This window comes from Corvus kubaryi, unplaced genomic scaffold, assembly GCF_017639235.1.
Source record: "Corvus kubaryi isolate FWS band 111438036 unplaced genomic scaffold, C.kubaryi_AGA036_p1.0 133, whole genome shotgun sequence".
NCBI lineage: Eukaryota > Metazoa > Chordata > Aves > Passeriformes > Corvidae > Corvus > Corvus kubaryi.
In genome coordinates, this window is record NW_024580667.1 from 22,533,772 (window position 1) to 22,550,042 (window position 16,271).

At 40.6% G+C, this 16,271-nt stretch overlaps 1 protein-coding gene across 9 annotated transcripts in view; it reads left to right on the forward strand.

Moving 5' to 3' along the window:
• MCF2L (MCF.2 cell line derived transforming sequence like) overlaps positions 1 to 16,271 on the forward strand; it is a 157,121-nt gene that overhangs the window by 551 nt on the left and 140,299 nt on the right. For 4 of the 9 annotated variants that reach the window (XM_042038877.1, XM_042038913.1, XM_042038903.1 and 1 more), the window contains exons 1-2: positions 9,446 to 9,547; positions 10,370 to 10,568. In XM_042038877.1, coding sequence (XP_041894811.1) covers positions 10,391 to 10,568 — 178 coding nt within the window. In that variant the 5' untranslated portion in view covers positions 9,446 to 9,547; positions 10,370 to 10,390. Of the gene's footprint in view, positions 1 to 9,444; positions 9,548 to 10,369; positions 10,569 to 16,271 lie in introns of those variants that run through there. The other 5 variants (XM_042038974.1, XM_042038957.1, XM_042038982.1 and 2 more) reach the window with 3 other exon arrangements.

Below are 16,271 nucleotides of genomic sequence, written 5' to 3' on the forward strand. Positions count from 1 at the left end.
CCCGGGGGGAGCGGCGGCGGCCGGGCCGCGCCAGCCGGGTCACGGCCACGCGTGTCGGGGCGGCGCGGCCGCTCCGCGCTCCCCGGCGCCCTGCCGGGCGGCGTGCCTCTGCCCTCCTCTCTGCTTTGCCCCCCTCGGTTTCCGCGGGGATGGGTCCGGGCTGGGGGAGGAAGCCAAACAAAGGCAAACACGGTAACCTGCCTGAAAACGAGCGGACAAATGAAAACCGGAGCGCTCGCCACGGGATGCCCTCTCCTCCCAGGGGGCGTGGGGGAGGCCGGGGCTGCCCCTGCCTTGCGCTGTGGTGGTGCGAGCAGTGCTTGTGCTCTTGGGGTTGCTTCCCCAAATTGCATCTCCGGAGTGGAGAAACAAAGCGGTCTTTTGGTATGAAGAAGGTGTTTAGATGCGGGGTGTTGTTGACTAGTGTTACCTGCAATGGTTAATCGCAGGGACTATAAAAGAGGATGTTTCTGCCGCTTGTGGTGTTTATTTACCTTTTGTATTTCACTGGGGGTGAACTATTAAAATAAATTTGCCAGCTGCGTTTGTAGGTTTGGTAGTGGTTTTGTTGTTTTGGGATTATTATTTTTGGGTTTTTTTACTTCTGTTTCTTGTTGTACCTACAAAAGGAAGAAGACTTAAGTGTTTGTAATCTAAAAACAAGAAATAAAGGTTTATTTGAAGATATTTTTAGCCAAAAACCTTGAAAAGGAATTAAAAACTTTATCTGGATAGACTTGACAATGGTTACTGCCTATTTGCTCTTGTAAGCCCTTTATTTCCTTTATACAGTCAGTTTGATTTAGTGATTTCAGAATGACTGAGAATGTGAATAGCAGAGAAATAGAAAATCTCAGAAAGCAAATAAATAGAAGCCAAAATTGTTTTCTAAAATATTTTCTGTAGGTTGCCTTTTTGTGATAATTCTAAGTGTTTTTTGGAGTTTATTAGTACATACAGAGCTTTTTTGGCTTGGGGAGTGGAACAGTCAAATTAATGTTCAGTAGCAGGGTCTGTGTTTATTAAAGGTACTTACCCTGTGCAAGTTTGTTTAGCATTATAAAAGAGAAATAATACTATTCTGAAAAAAAGTAAAACATCATTTTAGTAGGAGTGGAGAGGAAAAAGATTTGATGTGGATCCTAATTCAAGAAGGTGCTAAAGCACCACCTGTGTCTAATAAAGGCACAGTGGTAGGGTAGAGACTTGAGCATTGTTTTTGTACTTGATGTTGCATGTCCTTTCTCGTGTTTTGGGCCTGGCTGCTGCCACATAACCCTCTTATCCATTCTTATCTTTTCTGTAGGGAGGTCTGGGTCACATGCACGTGATTTTTTTTTTTTTTTTTTTCCTGTTGAACTTTGCAATTCTTGTGCTTCAGATGGCTTCCAGATATTATATGCTTCACTGATTTGGGACTGGACTATACAAAAATAATTATGGAAGTTGCATGGAAAGGTCTTTCTTTTTTTTAATGATGGAGGTCTGTAAAATCAGTCTTCAAGGCATCCACCTGTGTACACTGTTGAGGCTTTGCAGGAGCTTCAAAATAGCCACCAGATTTAATCGTCTTAAAACATACATCTACTTGAAACTTCGAATGCTGTGTTCCTTTCACAATTAAAGTTGTCAGTTTCTGTTTCTAACAAAATTACACTGTTGGGTAAATCTATAACAACTTCATTAGGAAGTATTCATCATGGTTACTTAACAGGAAATTAAATCCAAGTAGATCAGAAGAGAACTGGCCTCTTCTTTCCTGAAGCATTACCTTTACTTTGCACTTAGCTTCAAGAAATTCTGCAGGCACAGGACATTGGCAGTGCTCTCCATCTCTGTAGACAGGCAGTTAGGGAAGGTTTCTTGAGCCTTAGGAAACCTCAGCTATGTCTTTTTTCCCCTCTGTGTGTGTGACGGTAAAAGACTGAATGCTGAAGCTATGAGTCTTGAGGATTTTCTTGGTGGGTTATTGCAAAATGCTTTTGATCTGCCATGAGCTGGGGTTGGGGGGGGGGGGGGGGAGGAGGAAGAGAAGGGACATGTGGAGTAGATGTTCTGTGAGCCCTTTGAAACTGGACACCTATTATATGTTTGTCAGCAAGTCGGTGGTATGAAGTGACCCAAGTGATCTCTCAGAGACCTGTGTCGTCTGAGCTGAGCAAAGCACGTACTCCGGTTTTACGGTCACTGAACAAAGGCACTCTCCTTGGAGCTTTCTTCAGAGAAACGTCTTAGATGTTCCAGGTTTGATTTCAAGAGAAACTGCTAATATTACGATGCTTGTTCCCCTGATAAATTAAAAAACAGAACATGCCATGTACTCAGTGACCTTCAGAAAGAAGTGTATATTTTTCTTTCAACTGAATTAGTCTAGGAGTTGGGATTTGCATGCTTGGCCACAGGTACCTCCGAGTTAAACAAATGGGATTTGTGTAGTGTCCTCATGCTGGCGGGCAGCATCTTGTGTTTGTCAGGGCTTTGTGCACGAAATCATGCATTGGTGAGATGGGAGATTGGGTTTATCATGACAACAACTCGAACAAGGGGAGATTTATCAGCCCCTTGAAATAAGGGGTCAAGTACAAAATCACCTCATTCTCCACAGAGTACTGCATAGCACTGTCAGCTTCTATTGTGTTTCAGGCTTAATCTAAAAATGAAACCTGGCTTGTCATTCTCTGGATGTGAAATGTGATCTGAATAGATACAGTGAACTGTTCTAGAGCAGTATAAGCCACTCTCCATGCTGCTTCAGAGGACACCATGTTAAGGCCAGTGTTTTATTTGACATCTCATGGATGGAAAGAGAAATGAGTGGGAAAGAAAGCTGGTGTGTGGGAGCAGTATGAGGAGGCAGAAGGAGAAGTTGAGATGTCTAATTCCAAGAGCTCAGTTTTCAGGAATGTAGGTGGTTTGGTGGGAGTTTTAAAGACCAAGAAAATTATGCTTTTGGTAATAATGATCCCTAGGCAACTGGAATTCTGTAATATGGAGATTTTTCACATTTACATTAACACTCCTCAAACTCTGACTTGTCTTTGGTTATATTCACTGAAAATACAGAAGTCTTGCACTCAGCATTGGACATCAAGTTTGTACAGAATGAATGACAAGCCACTTTTCAAATTCTATGCTGCATAAAAGTTGAGGCCCCCTTTTTTTTTCCTGCGGTGGGTGCAAAGGGGAAATTAGGCGTGTATAAGGTGCAGGTTTCTGAGGGACATGAGATGTAGCTCAGGTGAGGATGCTTACAGGCAGTGGAGGAGACAGAGGAGCTTCTGGCTTTGTCCATACCTCATTTCATTCCTGCATGGAGCTGTTGTTTCCTTGTCCTCCTGCTCTGCTCTGATGGTCCATGGATGGCTTGGTGTGCACTGGCCCTGTAGCTCTGAAAAAGAAGAGAATTTGGCTGAGTACTTGAAGCTCTTCCTGCACCCGTGTGCAGTGGTTGTTGTCAGGCAGTAGGGAAGGTTGCTCAAGTCTTGGGAACTCGGCTACCCTCTGTCATCTTAGGTTTATCTTTTTATTCTTTTTGTTAGAGGTCTTAAAATATAATGCACAGTTCTGAGTGGACTAACAAAAGATAAACTTCTTATGTCTGTCTGCCCCAAAAGGAGGAAGGAAGACAGGCGAGTGACTTCATTTAAGCTTGTAAGCATTCCTCAAAGAAGAAGTGGCTACCTATAGGATGAGAAGTTGAATAAATAAGAAAGCATTTCTCTTATGAAACACATTTGATTTTTTTTTTTCCTTTTTAGAGGCCTCAGGTTAGCTCTCACTAAATAGTCTTGCATTTTCTTTGGAATTAGTCTTTTCTACATAAGCTTGTTGATGACTTTTAATGCTTTGTGAAAGGCTTTTAAATAAAAAATGAGACCCTTTATCTTGAAGGACTACTTAGTATTCAAGTTAAAAGTTGATCACAGTACAGCTCCAAATGAGAAAAAATTTAGTCTTTAAATTGATTTTGACTTAAAACATGTGAGGGTATTCTACATGCCCTAGAGAGAGATGAGAAAGGGGCTTTGTTGCTGATTTTTGCTCTTCATCTTTCTGAACAAAATATGAAAGGACTGGGAGAAGGGCAAGAGTAGAAATACAGTATCTCCACAGGCAGAACTTGAGTCTTTTATTGGACTTTACTGAAATCCTAAAGAGTTTTATTGATTTTATGTGACTCATCCTTTGTGGCACTCTGTTGGTAATGTATACAAAAGTGGGACTTTTCATTATACAAACTTGGGTTTGTCTGCAGTTGCCTTGGACGCTCTGGAGTTGAAGTAAGGGGCTGATGAGCCTCAGAGGATGCACATATCTTACTCCAGGGAATGCTGAAATCATGTGGGTCAAGTAGGTTCTTAACTTAGACATCTCAGTTTCATGTCTGTTCTTGGATGGGAGGAACCTGGGCTATAATGTGTGCCTGATGTATTTTGCACTTTCCCCTTGCAGGGGGCAATGGGAAGAATGGCTGGCCAGCATTGCAAAGAATAAAAATTGGAAAGAATGCTGCAGACCAGATACACGTACCTGAAATAAGGTTCTCATCAGAGCAATATTGACAGGTTTAAATGCCATTCAGTGTATTTTAATCCATTCTAAAATAAAGAAATACTACTATTCAGATGTTGGTATTCAGTTCAGTCCAATTCTCCTGCAGAGACCTGCAGGATACATGGATGAGCTCTTACGTCATCATCTGGACTCCGCTACCTCTTTTGATGTGGGCGTACTGAGCTTGGTGAATTACTAAGTTTAAGCCTGCTATCCAGGCCAGATATGAAACAGTTTTTCTTTAAAGGCATTGGCATAAAGTGTCATCATGTATATGGAAAATAAGTGTGCAAAATCTTAGTAGATGCTAAATTAGGAGCAGTTTTCCCCACACAAATACATTTTATTTCTCAGTGACTTAAATGGAACAATGATGAAAGCACAGTAAAATGCTGCAATGATTAAATGCTGAGGGAGGTGATTCACAGGACAATCTGAAAATATCGGGCAAATGGTCTTAGAAGTGAGCTATATTTAAATGTTTGTGTTACACCTGACTAGAAATAATGCACTTCACCAGGGAAATGGCTGAAGAAGTTGCATCATTTGGCAGCAACAGTGATCTAGTAACAGTGCATGGATTCAGGGTGATGGGACCCTGGGAGGTGGGTTTAACTGCCTTGGAGGAGTGGCTGCAGAACATGGATTTCAGTTTCTGAGATAGCTGTGTGCCTTATGTAATCTGGCTACATTTGAAGATAATAATTAACTACTGCCTTTGCAATGTTATTCTTAAATTAAAGGGGGATTTTGAATGGGCAACTGAAGTAAATTCAGTGAAGTGTGTGTGCAAAGTGATTGAAATAGCACTCTTGATTTCAAAAACTGTTCTTTTGTCTGAATTCCATAAGCAATGTTTCAGGAAGCACTTGAACCTTAATTAAGGAGTAATGTGGAGTTAAGAATTAAGGGTATTAAGAATATTATTACTTAAATACAGCTTTTGGGCCCACAGGTAGAGAGGTCCTGGCTGCGGTGAAATCTACCAGTGCCTTTGTGTCCTGACAAATTAATCCAAATTCTGCCCCTGCTTTTGCCTGGGTATTTCACCAACTTTGACATCAGCAATCTAGTTTAAAGCAAACAGAAAAACTCAAAAGCAGTATTGGTTCTAGTGCATGAAACTGAGGTTCAGGAGCACTTGCTCAGATCTGTAAATGTCAAAAGGAGATTTTAGTCTTGGGCTTTTTTCTTGGTGTATCAGCCTAGTTTTATGCTGGCTGAGGGTATGAGTTTATCTTTGGATGTTTTGAAGTAGTAAGAAAATGATGCAGTGCCACTGCAGTGATCCAAGTGGAGATATATCCATGAGGGATGCTTTGACTATTTGGAACATCTTGTATTAGCTCATAAACCAAAAGAAAAAGATGGTTTGGGGTTTCTTTTTTCCTCTCCTTTTTATGTTTTCCTTTTTCTAGGAAATCTTGGTCAAGTAGTTTTATGAATGTGCAAGCTGCCTCTCTCCATGGAAGTGTGACAAACATACAGTGACTATCTCTCTTGTATGTATTTCTCCAACTTCTTTGCCCCCAGAGTTCCTGCTGTGTTGGCTTGAGAGCTAAGTTTACATTACTGCTCTTAAAATAAAGATGATCAGTGGATCAGAAAATAATTAAGGATTAAGGTCATAAATTAAGTGCATGTCTTTAACTGCATATTTGTATATAATTATTTCTGCTAATCTTCAGGAGTTTCCATTCCTTAAGGAAAGGCAGTAAATTAAAAAATTATTCCTTGAGTAATTTGCTCACTCCTGAAGCACAGATCCAGCTGCTTTTCGGTTCACCTTGCACAGGAGCCGGGAGAAAAACTGCTGGAAGTTTCTGGGATTCTTGTTTCCTGCAGAGAAGACTTCCCCATCTCTGCCCCAGTTCTTGGGGTAAAAAGTTCTGGACTGGATAACTTTAACTTTGCTAAGTGGCTTTAAGAAGCAAAATCTATTTAATGTCTCAGATGTAAGGGTAATTGAAAGAATTCCCCCTGCTCCCACAGAATTAAAAAAAAAAATTGAATTGCTATGAAGTGCTTTTTTTATGAAACCCTCTGTGCTGCTTAGGTACCTGCGTGTGGACACTTGTGCCAGTTGTTGCACATGGCATGCCAGACAGTTGTAGAGGCAGAAGCAGCTTAAAACTATGTCCTACTTGCTACATACATTGTTTACTAGCAGAATGTGCATTAGTACAGCTGGAGTGTTTGCCAGTTTCTGTGTGACAGGAATGATGTGTGCAATGAACCTGTCCAGTTCAGCAGCTATAGAAAGAGATGAGCAATTTGCTTTTAACTCCATTACCCATTGTCTGACAAACACTGCAAGGCTTCAAAGTCTGGAAATAGGCAAAGGGAGAACTGAGGAAATGGCAATATGTTGGCTAAAATAAAACAAAATTGCTCTCTTTAAACTGGGGAGAAGTTGCACCTTGCTGTAATACTTGAAGAATGTTTTATCTGGAAATCTTCTCTTCTGTTAAAGTATTGTAGTAAGTGCCAGAGAGAGTACTTGATTCTTCATGGGTGATTCCTGAGGGATCTGGAGCTAAATAATGTGTCTTTTTTTGCCTCTTTTTAAACAGATAACTCCATTTTAAAAGCCTTCTTAATATAAAAGACTTTATTTTGTTCAAGTCTATAAAACTGACACCTTCAAATGTAATATAGAGAATGCAGACTTATGTCATTGTTAATATCCATTGTCTGGAGTGATGCTTTTACTCAATTTATTCAGCAGCTAGAAACAGATACACTAGAAACACTTGGATTTTGATGCTTGCAGGACAAATGAAGATTGACCGTGCATCTTATCTTAAAAGCATTAAATTTGCCCAGGGAGATACATATCACCCCTACTTGGGCCTAGTGTTTTCCAGATAGACTTGGAAAAGCCTGTCAGGTCCCTTGTGCTTGGAGATTTGGACTGTTATTTTTCTTGCTTATATGCCTTCTGGTGGAGAGTTGGAACAAACCCATCTCTGGATTGGTGTAATTTCCTGAAGAGAACAGGGGAAGCAAGGACAGGTATCCTGGGAAGAATATAGGGATGCAGTCCAGTTGTAGGGTTGTGTTGAGGAAGGCCAAGGTAAAACTGGAGCTGAACTTGGCAAGGGATGCAAAGAGCAGCAAGAAGGGCTTCTACTGGTATGTCAGCCAAAAAAAGAGAAGTCAAAGAAAGTGTACCCCTGCTGATAAGCAGGTCTGGCAAACTGGTAACAATGGATGAGGAGAAGGCTGAGGTGCTCAGGCTTCACTGGCAGCCTCTATTCCCACGCCTCTCGAGTAGATGAACTGCAGGATGCGAACCAGGGCAGCAAAGTCCCTCACACTGTAGGATAAGATCAGGTTTGTGCCCACTGGAGGAATTCAAATGTATGGGACCTGATGAGATGCATCCCAGAGTCCTGAGGGAACTGGCTGATGTTGCCAAGCCATGCTGCATGATTTGAAAATTCATGGCAGTCGGGTGAAGTCCCAGGTGACTGGAAAAGGGAAGACATTGTATCCATCTTCAAAAAGTGTAGAAAGGAGCACCCTGGGAACTACTGACCTGTTATCCTCCCCTCACCCTTCCCCATCATGGAACAGATCCTCCTGGAAGCTGTGCTGAGGCACATGGAGGACAGGGAGGTGTTTAGGGACAGCCAATATGACTTCACCAAGGGCAAGTCCTGCCTGACCAACCTAGTGGCCATCTATGATGGAGTGGCCACAACAAGTGACAAGGGAATGGTTACAGATGTCATTTATCTGGACTTCTGTAAAGCCTCTGACATGGTGCCCCACAACATCCTTCTCTCTAAACTGGAGAGAGATGGATTGATGGGGGACTGTTCAGTGGATGAGGAATTGGTTGAATGGTCATATACAGAGGGTGGTGTCAAAGGCTCAGAGTTGTGATGGACATCAGTGACAAGTAATGTCCCTCAGGAGTCTGTATTGGGATCAATGTTATTTAATATCTTCACTAGTGACAAAGGGATCAGGTGCACCCCCTGCAAGTTTGCAGATGACACCAAGCTGAGTGGTGCTGTTGGCACATTGGAAGGACTAGATGCCATCCAGAGGGACCTGGACAAGCTTGAGGAATGGGACCCTGGGAATCTCATGTGGTTTAACAAGGCCAAAGGCAAACTGCTGCACCTGGGTGAGGGCAACCACTGGTATCGATCTGGGCTGGGGAATGAACACCTCAAGAGCAGCCATGCTGAGAAGGACTTGGAGGTGCTGGTGGATGAGACAGTGTCCAGGTGCTGCTGGACACAATCCAGCCATGTGCACATGCAGCCCAGAAAGCCAGTTGAATCCTGTGCCACATCAAAAGCAGTGTGGGCAACAGGTTGAGGGAGGGGATTCTGCCCTTCTCTCTGGTGAGACCTCACCTGGAGAGCTGCATCCAGCTCTGGGATTCCTAACATTAGGAAGATGTGGACATGTTGAAGTGAGTCCAGAGGAGGGCCATGAAGTTCGTCTGAAGGGCTGGAGCACATCTCCTGTGAAGACAGCCTGAGATGGTTGGGGTTGTTCAGCCTGGAGTAGAGAAGGCTCCAGGGAGACCTTACAGCACCTTCCAGTACCTAAGGGAGCCTGTGGGAAATCTGGAGAGGAACTTTCTACAAGGGCATGTTGAGACAGAACAAGGGGTAATATTTTTAATTGAAGAAGGATTGATTTTAGATGAGATGTAAGAAAGGTAGGGCTTTTTGTTTTGTTGGTTTTGGTTTTTTTTTTACTATGGGGCAGTGAGACACTGGAACAGGTTGCCCAGAGAAGTGGTAGATGTCCCATCCCTGGAAACATTCAAGATCAGGTTGGACAGGGTTCTGAACAACCTGATTGAGTTAATCCTTGCAGGAGGATCGGACTTGGTGACTTTTAGAAGTCCCTTTGAACCTGAAGTATTCAATGATTCAACTTTTCAAAGTTCCCAACTACCGTTTAACAACTACTACGTATCTGGAAAGATCAAGATGTTTCCTCATGTGGATGAAATCTTTCACAGTTAATGCTGTTTTAGCTGTTATTTCAAGGAGGGGGTGATTTTTGTTTATATTAAAAAACAAGCGCCCCTGTAGTTCTCTGGCATAAACTGAGAAACCTGCAGGTGTTTAGGGATGTGCTTGCTCTCTTACTGGGAAACACACATAATAAGCCTCTGGTAATTTCTAGCTCCTGCTAGGCTAAGGGAACTGTTGCCCCTTCTGCTCAGGAAGAGGGTAGCAGTGAAGGACCTGGGTGCTGTGTCAGAAAAAGGATCTCCTCTTCCTGCCAGATTTCAAGTCTCAAGGTTTCATTCAGTTAATTTGTTTTTGAAAACTTTGTACTGTAATTTCAGCCCCCCATATAATGGCAATCATAGTATCTTGTCCTTTTTTATCATCATTTTATTCTTTCACTTTTTTGACAACCTGTGTTCTCATGTGTTCTTTCACCTAGTTAAACTTGGTTTTAGAAGGTGCTTGTAAGATAAATATTGATTCATTCTGCTGAAATTACAGAGTGATATTGATTTTTTTTTTTGTCTTTATGCAGCTCACATGTGATTTGATACTTGTATATGTTTTTTTTTCTTTCCTTTGTTTTTTATATTGGCTTCCTGACCTATGATATAAGCATTTTGAGAAACGGAACTTGAACATTTTACTTTGGGTATTATACCATGGATGGCTATTGTAAACTGCGTATTTTTTCTTCAAATAAAATCAAAGATATGATAATGTGTATATAATTGTCATCCTTAACATCTCAGCCTCTTCTTTCAAGTAGCTAGGTTTTTTCTTTATGTTTTGCAGCAAATGATTTTCTGTTTGTTGTTCTATTTCAGAAATCAGCTCACAGAGTTTTCATGTCTGACTACTGGTATCGGACTCTGATCCTGTGCAAAGAAACTGGAAGCTGCAACTGTTTTGCGACAGCCAACCAGCCTAATGAAGAGAAAGAAGAAGATACAAACCATCAGGTTGTGGTGCCAGATACCATGCAGCTTGTGCAAGATAAGCAGGAGGTGACAGAAATCATGGCAGGTGAGAAAAATATAGCATATTTTGAAACTGTCCTGCTGGCTGCCAGACTGTTAAGAAGAGGACTGATGGCTTCAAGAATTTTAGCAATTGTATTTCGTCTCTAACAATGAGAGTAGGGTAGGGAGCCCTACTGGAATAGCTGAGTGTTCACTCGGAGGGGGCTGACGTCACCATGAAAACAGATGTTTAATAGCAGCCAGTGAAAACCTGTACTCGGGAGGACTGATGCTTGTTATAAGAAATTAAAATAATTCCATAAATTAATCGTTTAGCAAAAAATAGCCATCCCAGAGAAACCTGACCTACCTTCCTACAGTTTTAAAATCATAGTTTTGAGAAACTGCTGAGAAGCAAGTAAAAAAATTACCTCTGCACCATATGACGTTGCTTTTGTTGCTGTGGACCATAGGCAGAAAACTGTAGTGAGTGCTAGCTTATAGTTACTGGGACTAAGATTACTTTTTTTCTTACTGTACCATCTGATCTTATATTTACCCATCCAGGAGGTTGTCACATAGTTCATATATGAATGGAACCTTTGCCTAGTGCAGATGGTCTGTAATTTTATAATTTGATTAGCAGTTGCATCTGATGGCATTTGTTTTTTATTAACAAATCTTCATTTCATTTTGAAAAACGTTTTTATAAAGCCTCATTAGAAAATACCTAAACATATTTATGCAAACCACTCAAAGTTGGAAAGATGTTCCAAAACTGGAAAGGTGGAATTCACTAAAATACAGTTTTGCATTTAATATACAATTATAAAACAGGATATGACTCCTTTGTCCTAAAAGAAAAACAGCTCATTCTTTCAGCTGGAATGAACTAATGATGTTGCTACTACAGAATGATTCATATTCTGCTCTGACTTAACAGGAAGTAGTGATTACTCTAATCATTCTGCTTTTGTACCAATGACGTCTCAGCCAGAATGAAATTTCTTTTGAAGGCAACAAGGAAAGATGCAAAAAAGCCCAGCAGTAATTCCAGAGGATGATGTCAGGGTTGATCAGATATGATTTCTGTGGAAATCAGGCATGTGTATCTAGACTACAAAAGAAAACTGAAGGGAAATCACACATATTCTGACCTTCTAGTGGAGATCTGTGCTAGTTAAGGAAGAAGGTGAATATCTGCTTGTTTCAATTTTCTTGGTGTCCATAACTGTTAGAATAAGAGCAAGAAAATGTGAACTTGATTCCTGTAGAGAAAATTTAGACTGAATTGGGGCAATTGTTGAACAGACTACTTAAAAAGTTTGTGCAGTCTCTAGCTTGTTCTTAATGAAATCTCTAGGGAAACAAACCACTGCTAGAGGTGAGCAGGGTGTACTTGGTTCCATCTCAGGGCTTTAAGCTAGGCTAAGAGCACTGTGCTTCTGTGGTGGAAGAAGAAGAAAGAAACAGGTCCTGGGAAGGCAGGCCTTGGAAGATTAAGTCAGAGGAAAGATAGTTCTGTTTTGTGTCATCTGGAGGGTTTCAAATGGGAAAGTGCTACTTACCCTCCCCAGAATTTCAGGGGAGAGCTGTGTTGAGTTCAAAGTTGTGTGTGTATTCTCTGCTGAAATGCCAGCAAGTCAGTGGTTGACTGGTTTGTCTACAAAGGAAGCTTAGTAAACTGCAGGGATTGAAAGGAAAGCAGTGGAGGCAGACCAGGAGCAGAGTGCAGAGATGTACTTCATAGGCATGAGACTGCCTAGAATAACCTGCACACACTTCACTGTGCTAATTTCATCTTTTAGCTGTAGCTGCTGCCCTTCTGTCACTGTAGTGTATGTGGAAGGGACATGAGCTTTAGTGAAAGAAGTTCTTGGTTATATCATGACAGCTGAATTACAAGCCATTAGTTGAAACTGCAAAGTACCTGATGATACTCTCTATCCCTGGAGAAAGTGGGATGTAGTTTTCAAAAAAAGGTCTGTTTGTTTTCTTTTGACTTGAAGACAACGGTGTGTAGACTGGGAAAGGAGCTTTCCCAGAACTAGGCAGAGACTATATGAGAAACTTGGTGGCAGATAATTTCTGCTAAAGTTCATAAATTTTACAGCTAAATGAAGTATGAAAGCTTTTCTGTGCCATAATTAATTTTTTCTGTTGGTAAAGGGATCCATAGTGCCTTGCTCTGTGAAACTAATCCTTTTAGTCTTGTAGTGGGAAAAGGCAGAAAGAGAGATGCTGCCATGGAAGATAATGTTGGAGTCCTCTCCCTTGTCTATTTTTGACTTCTGAAAGCAAATGTGAGGGGTGTTAGTCTCCCATGCAGACTAATAATACTGTATGATGGAGAGCATCTTTCTGCTCTTATTTAAACCATATGTTGCTGTTGCTGAAGTTTTAATTCCCTCTTCCTCCCCAGGAACTCATCTGCTGTGCTATTGATACCATATTAACAGCAATATTTTACTGCAGTGTCTTCCTAGAAGTTGCAATTAAGATCAGGTCTTCATTGTGTCTCTAAGTTTGCACACAGAGAGAAGATACTGCATCTTGAAAGCTTTAAGGGTTGAGCTTGAAAGCATGCAAAATTCAGCTTGAGGCAGAGCACAAGTGAGATGGAAGCTTAATAACATCAGCCCAGCTTGTGTGTACTCTTGCCTCAATTTACCCGATTTTTGGCATTCTTGCATCTGAAATTACAAGGCAGCTGAAAAGACAGCAAAGTGACTGTGATGTGCCAATTCTAACACTTGTAATAGTGCTGCAAAACACAGTATCAGCTGTTGCACTCACAGGCACTTGAAATGCTCATCTGTTACACTCGTGCTCTTTGAAAGAAATGTGCATGGTACCATCTCAAAGTGTTAAATTGCATTGTTTTCCATACATAAACACCATTTTAGGTACTGCACAATGGCGTTACTGAAGGTGACAGTTTTAACTGAATTATATACAGCTCCAACATCACTGCAACAGGATGCACAGGGTACATTATCGAGGCCACTGATGACTCATCACCTGCATCAGAAGGGGGAAAAACCAACATTTCTCTTAAACACTTGTACCTCTGGTAACTTCAGTTATACTCAGAGCCCACAATATAACTTCAGCTACATGTATTAGCCCTTTACTTCCACTAGTCAGAACTGTATGAATACAAGATTTCAAAAGTAATGTACAATGGAAACATTGTAGCTATTCATTGTTACAATAATTATACTGTTTCAAATTAGGTGACTTTTCAGAAAAACAATAGTTAATTCTGTTTGGATTGAGTCCTTTCTGTTCCTTGATAGTGTACAAAGACAATCTTTAAAAATCTTAATTACAAACTAAGAACTCAAAACTATCTCTTAGAAGCTGCATTTATTGGTAGCTAGAACTACCAATTGCCACTGCATTTTTTGGGGAGAAATCTTTCATTTATGCAATATATTTAGAAAGTTCCTTTGTTCTTGGAGCTGTTTTATATTCTCCAAGAAGCTTTATCAGGTTCAATGTCTTAATAGAATTTTGATTTTAATTGGCAAAGTTGTACATTACAGCATGCTTCCAGTAACAACTTGATGAAATGTTTCTTTTCAGGGGATAACTTATAAACTAGATGAATATAGCTAGAAGGTATATGTGAAAAATGAGGCTATGAATATCACACTAAGTATTTTTATGAGGTTGTTTGTGTACACAAAAATCCCAACTAAAATGTCAAGACCAAAATTTGTGAGGCAATTGGAGATTTCCTCTTTGTTAAAATTCCAAGTGCAGCTACAAGACCGCTTCGTTTCATGGGCGTGACTCCAGTGTACTGTCATCTGATTAACGCTGGTACGTCTTCCGTGGAAGGAAGATGGCATTACAGACTTCTCAGTCTGTCGTGCAGGTGCTAAATAGCCCATGACCTTTTCTACCTTTAAATACAAGCCAACTAGGGCAGCAGTCTCTAAGCTATAATACACAAGCCACTTAGTGATACACGGTCCAGCACGTAGCTGGGAGCTATTGTTATCCCTGGTGGCATCTGCCACAATGCTCAAGGAGGGGGAACCTGGGATTTGTTTTCTTTTTTTATGAACATTGATCTGGGCTCAACATAATTTTTTGGCAGAAAAGGGTATTTGTTTTGCTGTGCACTTTTCTTCGTCTGCTTGGTGTCAGTGGGTTGTCCTTTAAAGACTGGTTCTGTTTTGCTGTGGAGCTTTTAAGAAAATCCATGTAGAGCTTTCTGTTTGGTACTAGTGTTTTGATTGATGTGAAGTGCATGTCCAAGTAAGATACAGCAGATATTATGTGTACAGTGTTAGCATTTCCCATTGTTGGTGGCTATTTTCTTATAAATGTGTTTACAAGCCTGTTCCCTTACTGGCTGTAGGACTGGTACCAGTTTCAGCATGTGTGTGTGAGCTAGTGTTTTTATGTGTTAGCTAAAGGAGCAGCTTTTTATTAAAACTGAGTTTCAGCTGAGGGAATGTGGCAAATTCTTATGAGCTTTATTCCTCAAAACGAGACATGTTTAAAGCTAATTGGAATAATCTGTCTAACAACATGGAAAAAAAAAAAAACCTTTGCATGGTAAACCTCTCCGTGTTGTGTTGCTGCTTTGAGTAATAGAGCAGTGAAATCCAGTCTGATTAAAATCAGTAGGAGTCTTGTCAGGATTTTCGTCTTAAAACTTCTAAGCTATACAAGTTAACCACCCTCTTAAATGAAATTGATATTAAACATCTTACTCTAATTCCTTATTTCCTGGGAATTACAGCAGATATGGAATATATAAAAATAACTTCTTGTTCAGTTCAAGAAGTCAGAGTGGGAAAGCTTCACTAGTGTAAAAAAGTATAAAATGAGCTACACAGAGGTAGTTTGGTAATGTCAGGACTAAAATTCAGTGTGTGTATATATGTGTGTGCGTCTATCTATCTATCTATCTATCTTTGTAATTAAGTGCCACACTTGATGGATTTTCAGTTCAGTTGCTGCTTGCTGAAAAGAATATTTTCAGGAAATGGTCCTGCCTGAAATTGCTCTTAGCCTTTATCAAAGGCATAAAAGCATTTTTAATTTTTTCTTCAAAGTTTTTTGAACTCTGTTGACAAATATTTCAGAGAGATGTCGCAAGCACCATGTGCCACAGTGGCATATACATCACAACTTTTAATGGTGTATTGGAAATATCTTTGCTGCATTGTTACACTTCTACTTCTTCCCCTGTTTTCTGTTATAATGAGCAGCCTGGACACAGCATTTGCTATTCTTTCCTTTCTATTCTCCCATTTCCTAGAGAGTGATTTACTTTTCAGAAAGAGTTTTGCTGGAGTTCCTTGTTAGCTGGATATTGCATGAACTTGGGAGGTATAGCTGGAGATCTGTCAGCCTGACTGCCTTCATCTCTCTGTGCTTGGGGAGCTTCTTGCCAAGGGAGAGGCAGACACCAATCATCTGTACAAGCAGCAAGGACTTTTTAAGATAAAGTTGAGGGAAACTGTACCTGCTTTGTTCTGTATGGTGCTCAAAACACTTCCACGGTAAGATGTGATGAATGCAAACGGAAATTTGGAATTTCCTCAAGTAGTGGCATTTTTATGGGACATAGGCAGGTGTGAAATTATTCTCTACCGACATTAAACCAGTGAAAGTTAATACAACTTTCTTGGCTTTATATATTTTAATATTATGTAGTTATAGGTGTTCTTTGGTTTATAACCTATTTGAAATGTATAGCCAGATGGAAATCAGAATGGAAAGCAGTAACATTTAGTTTATTATG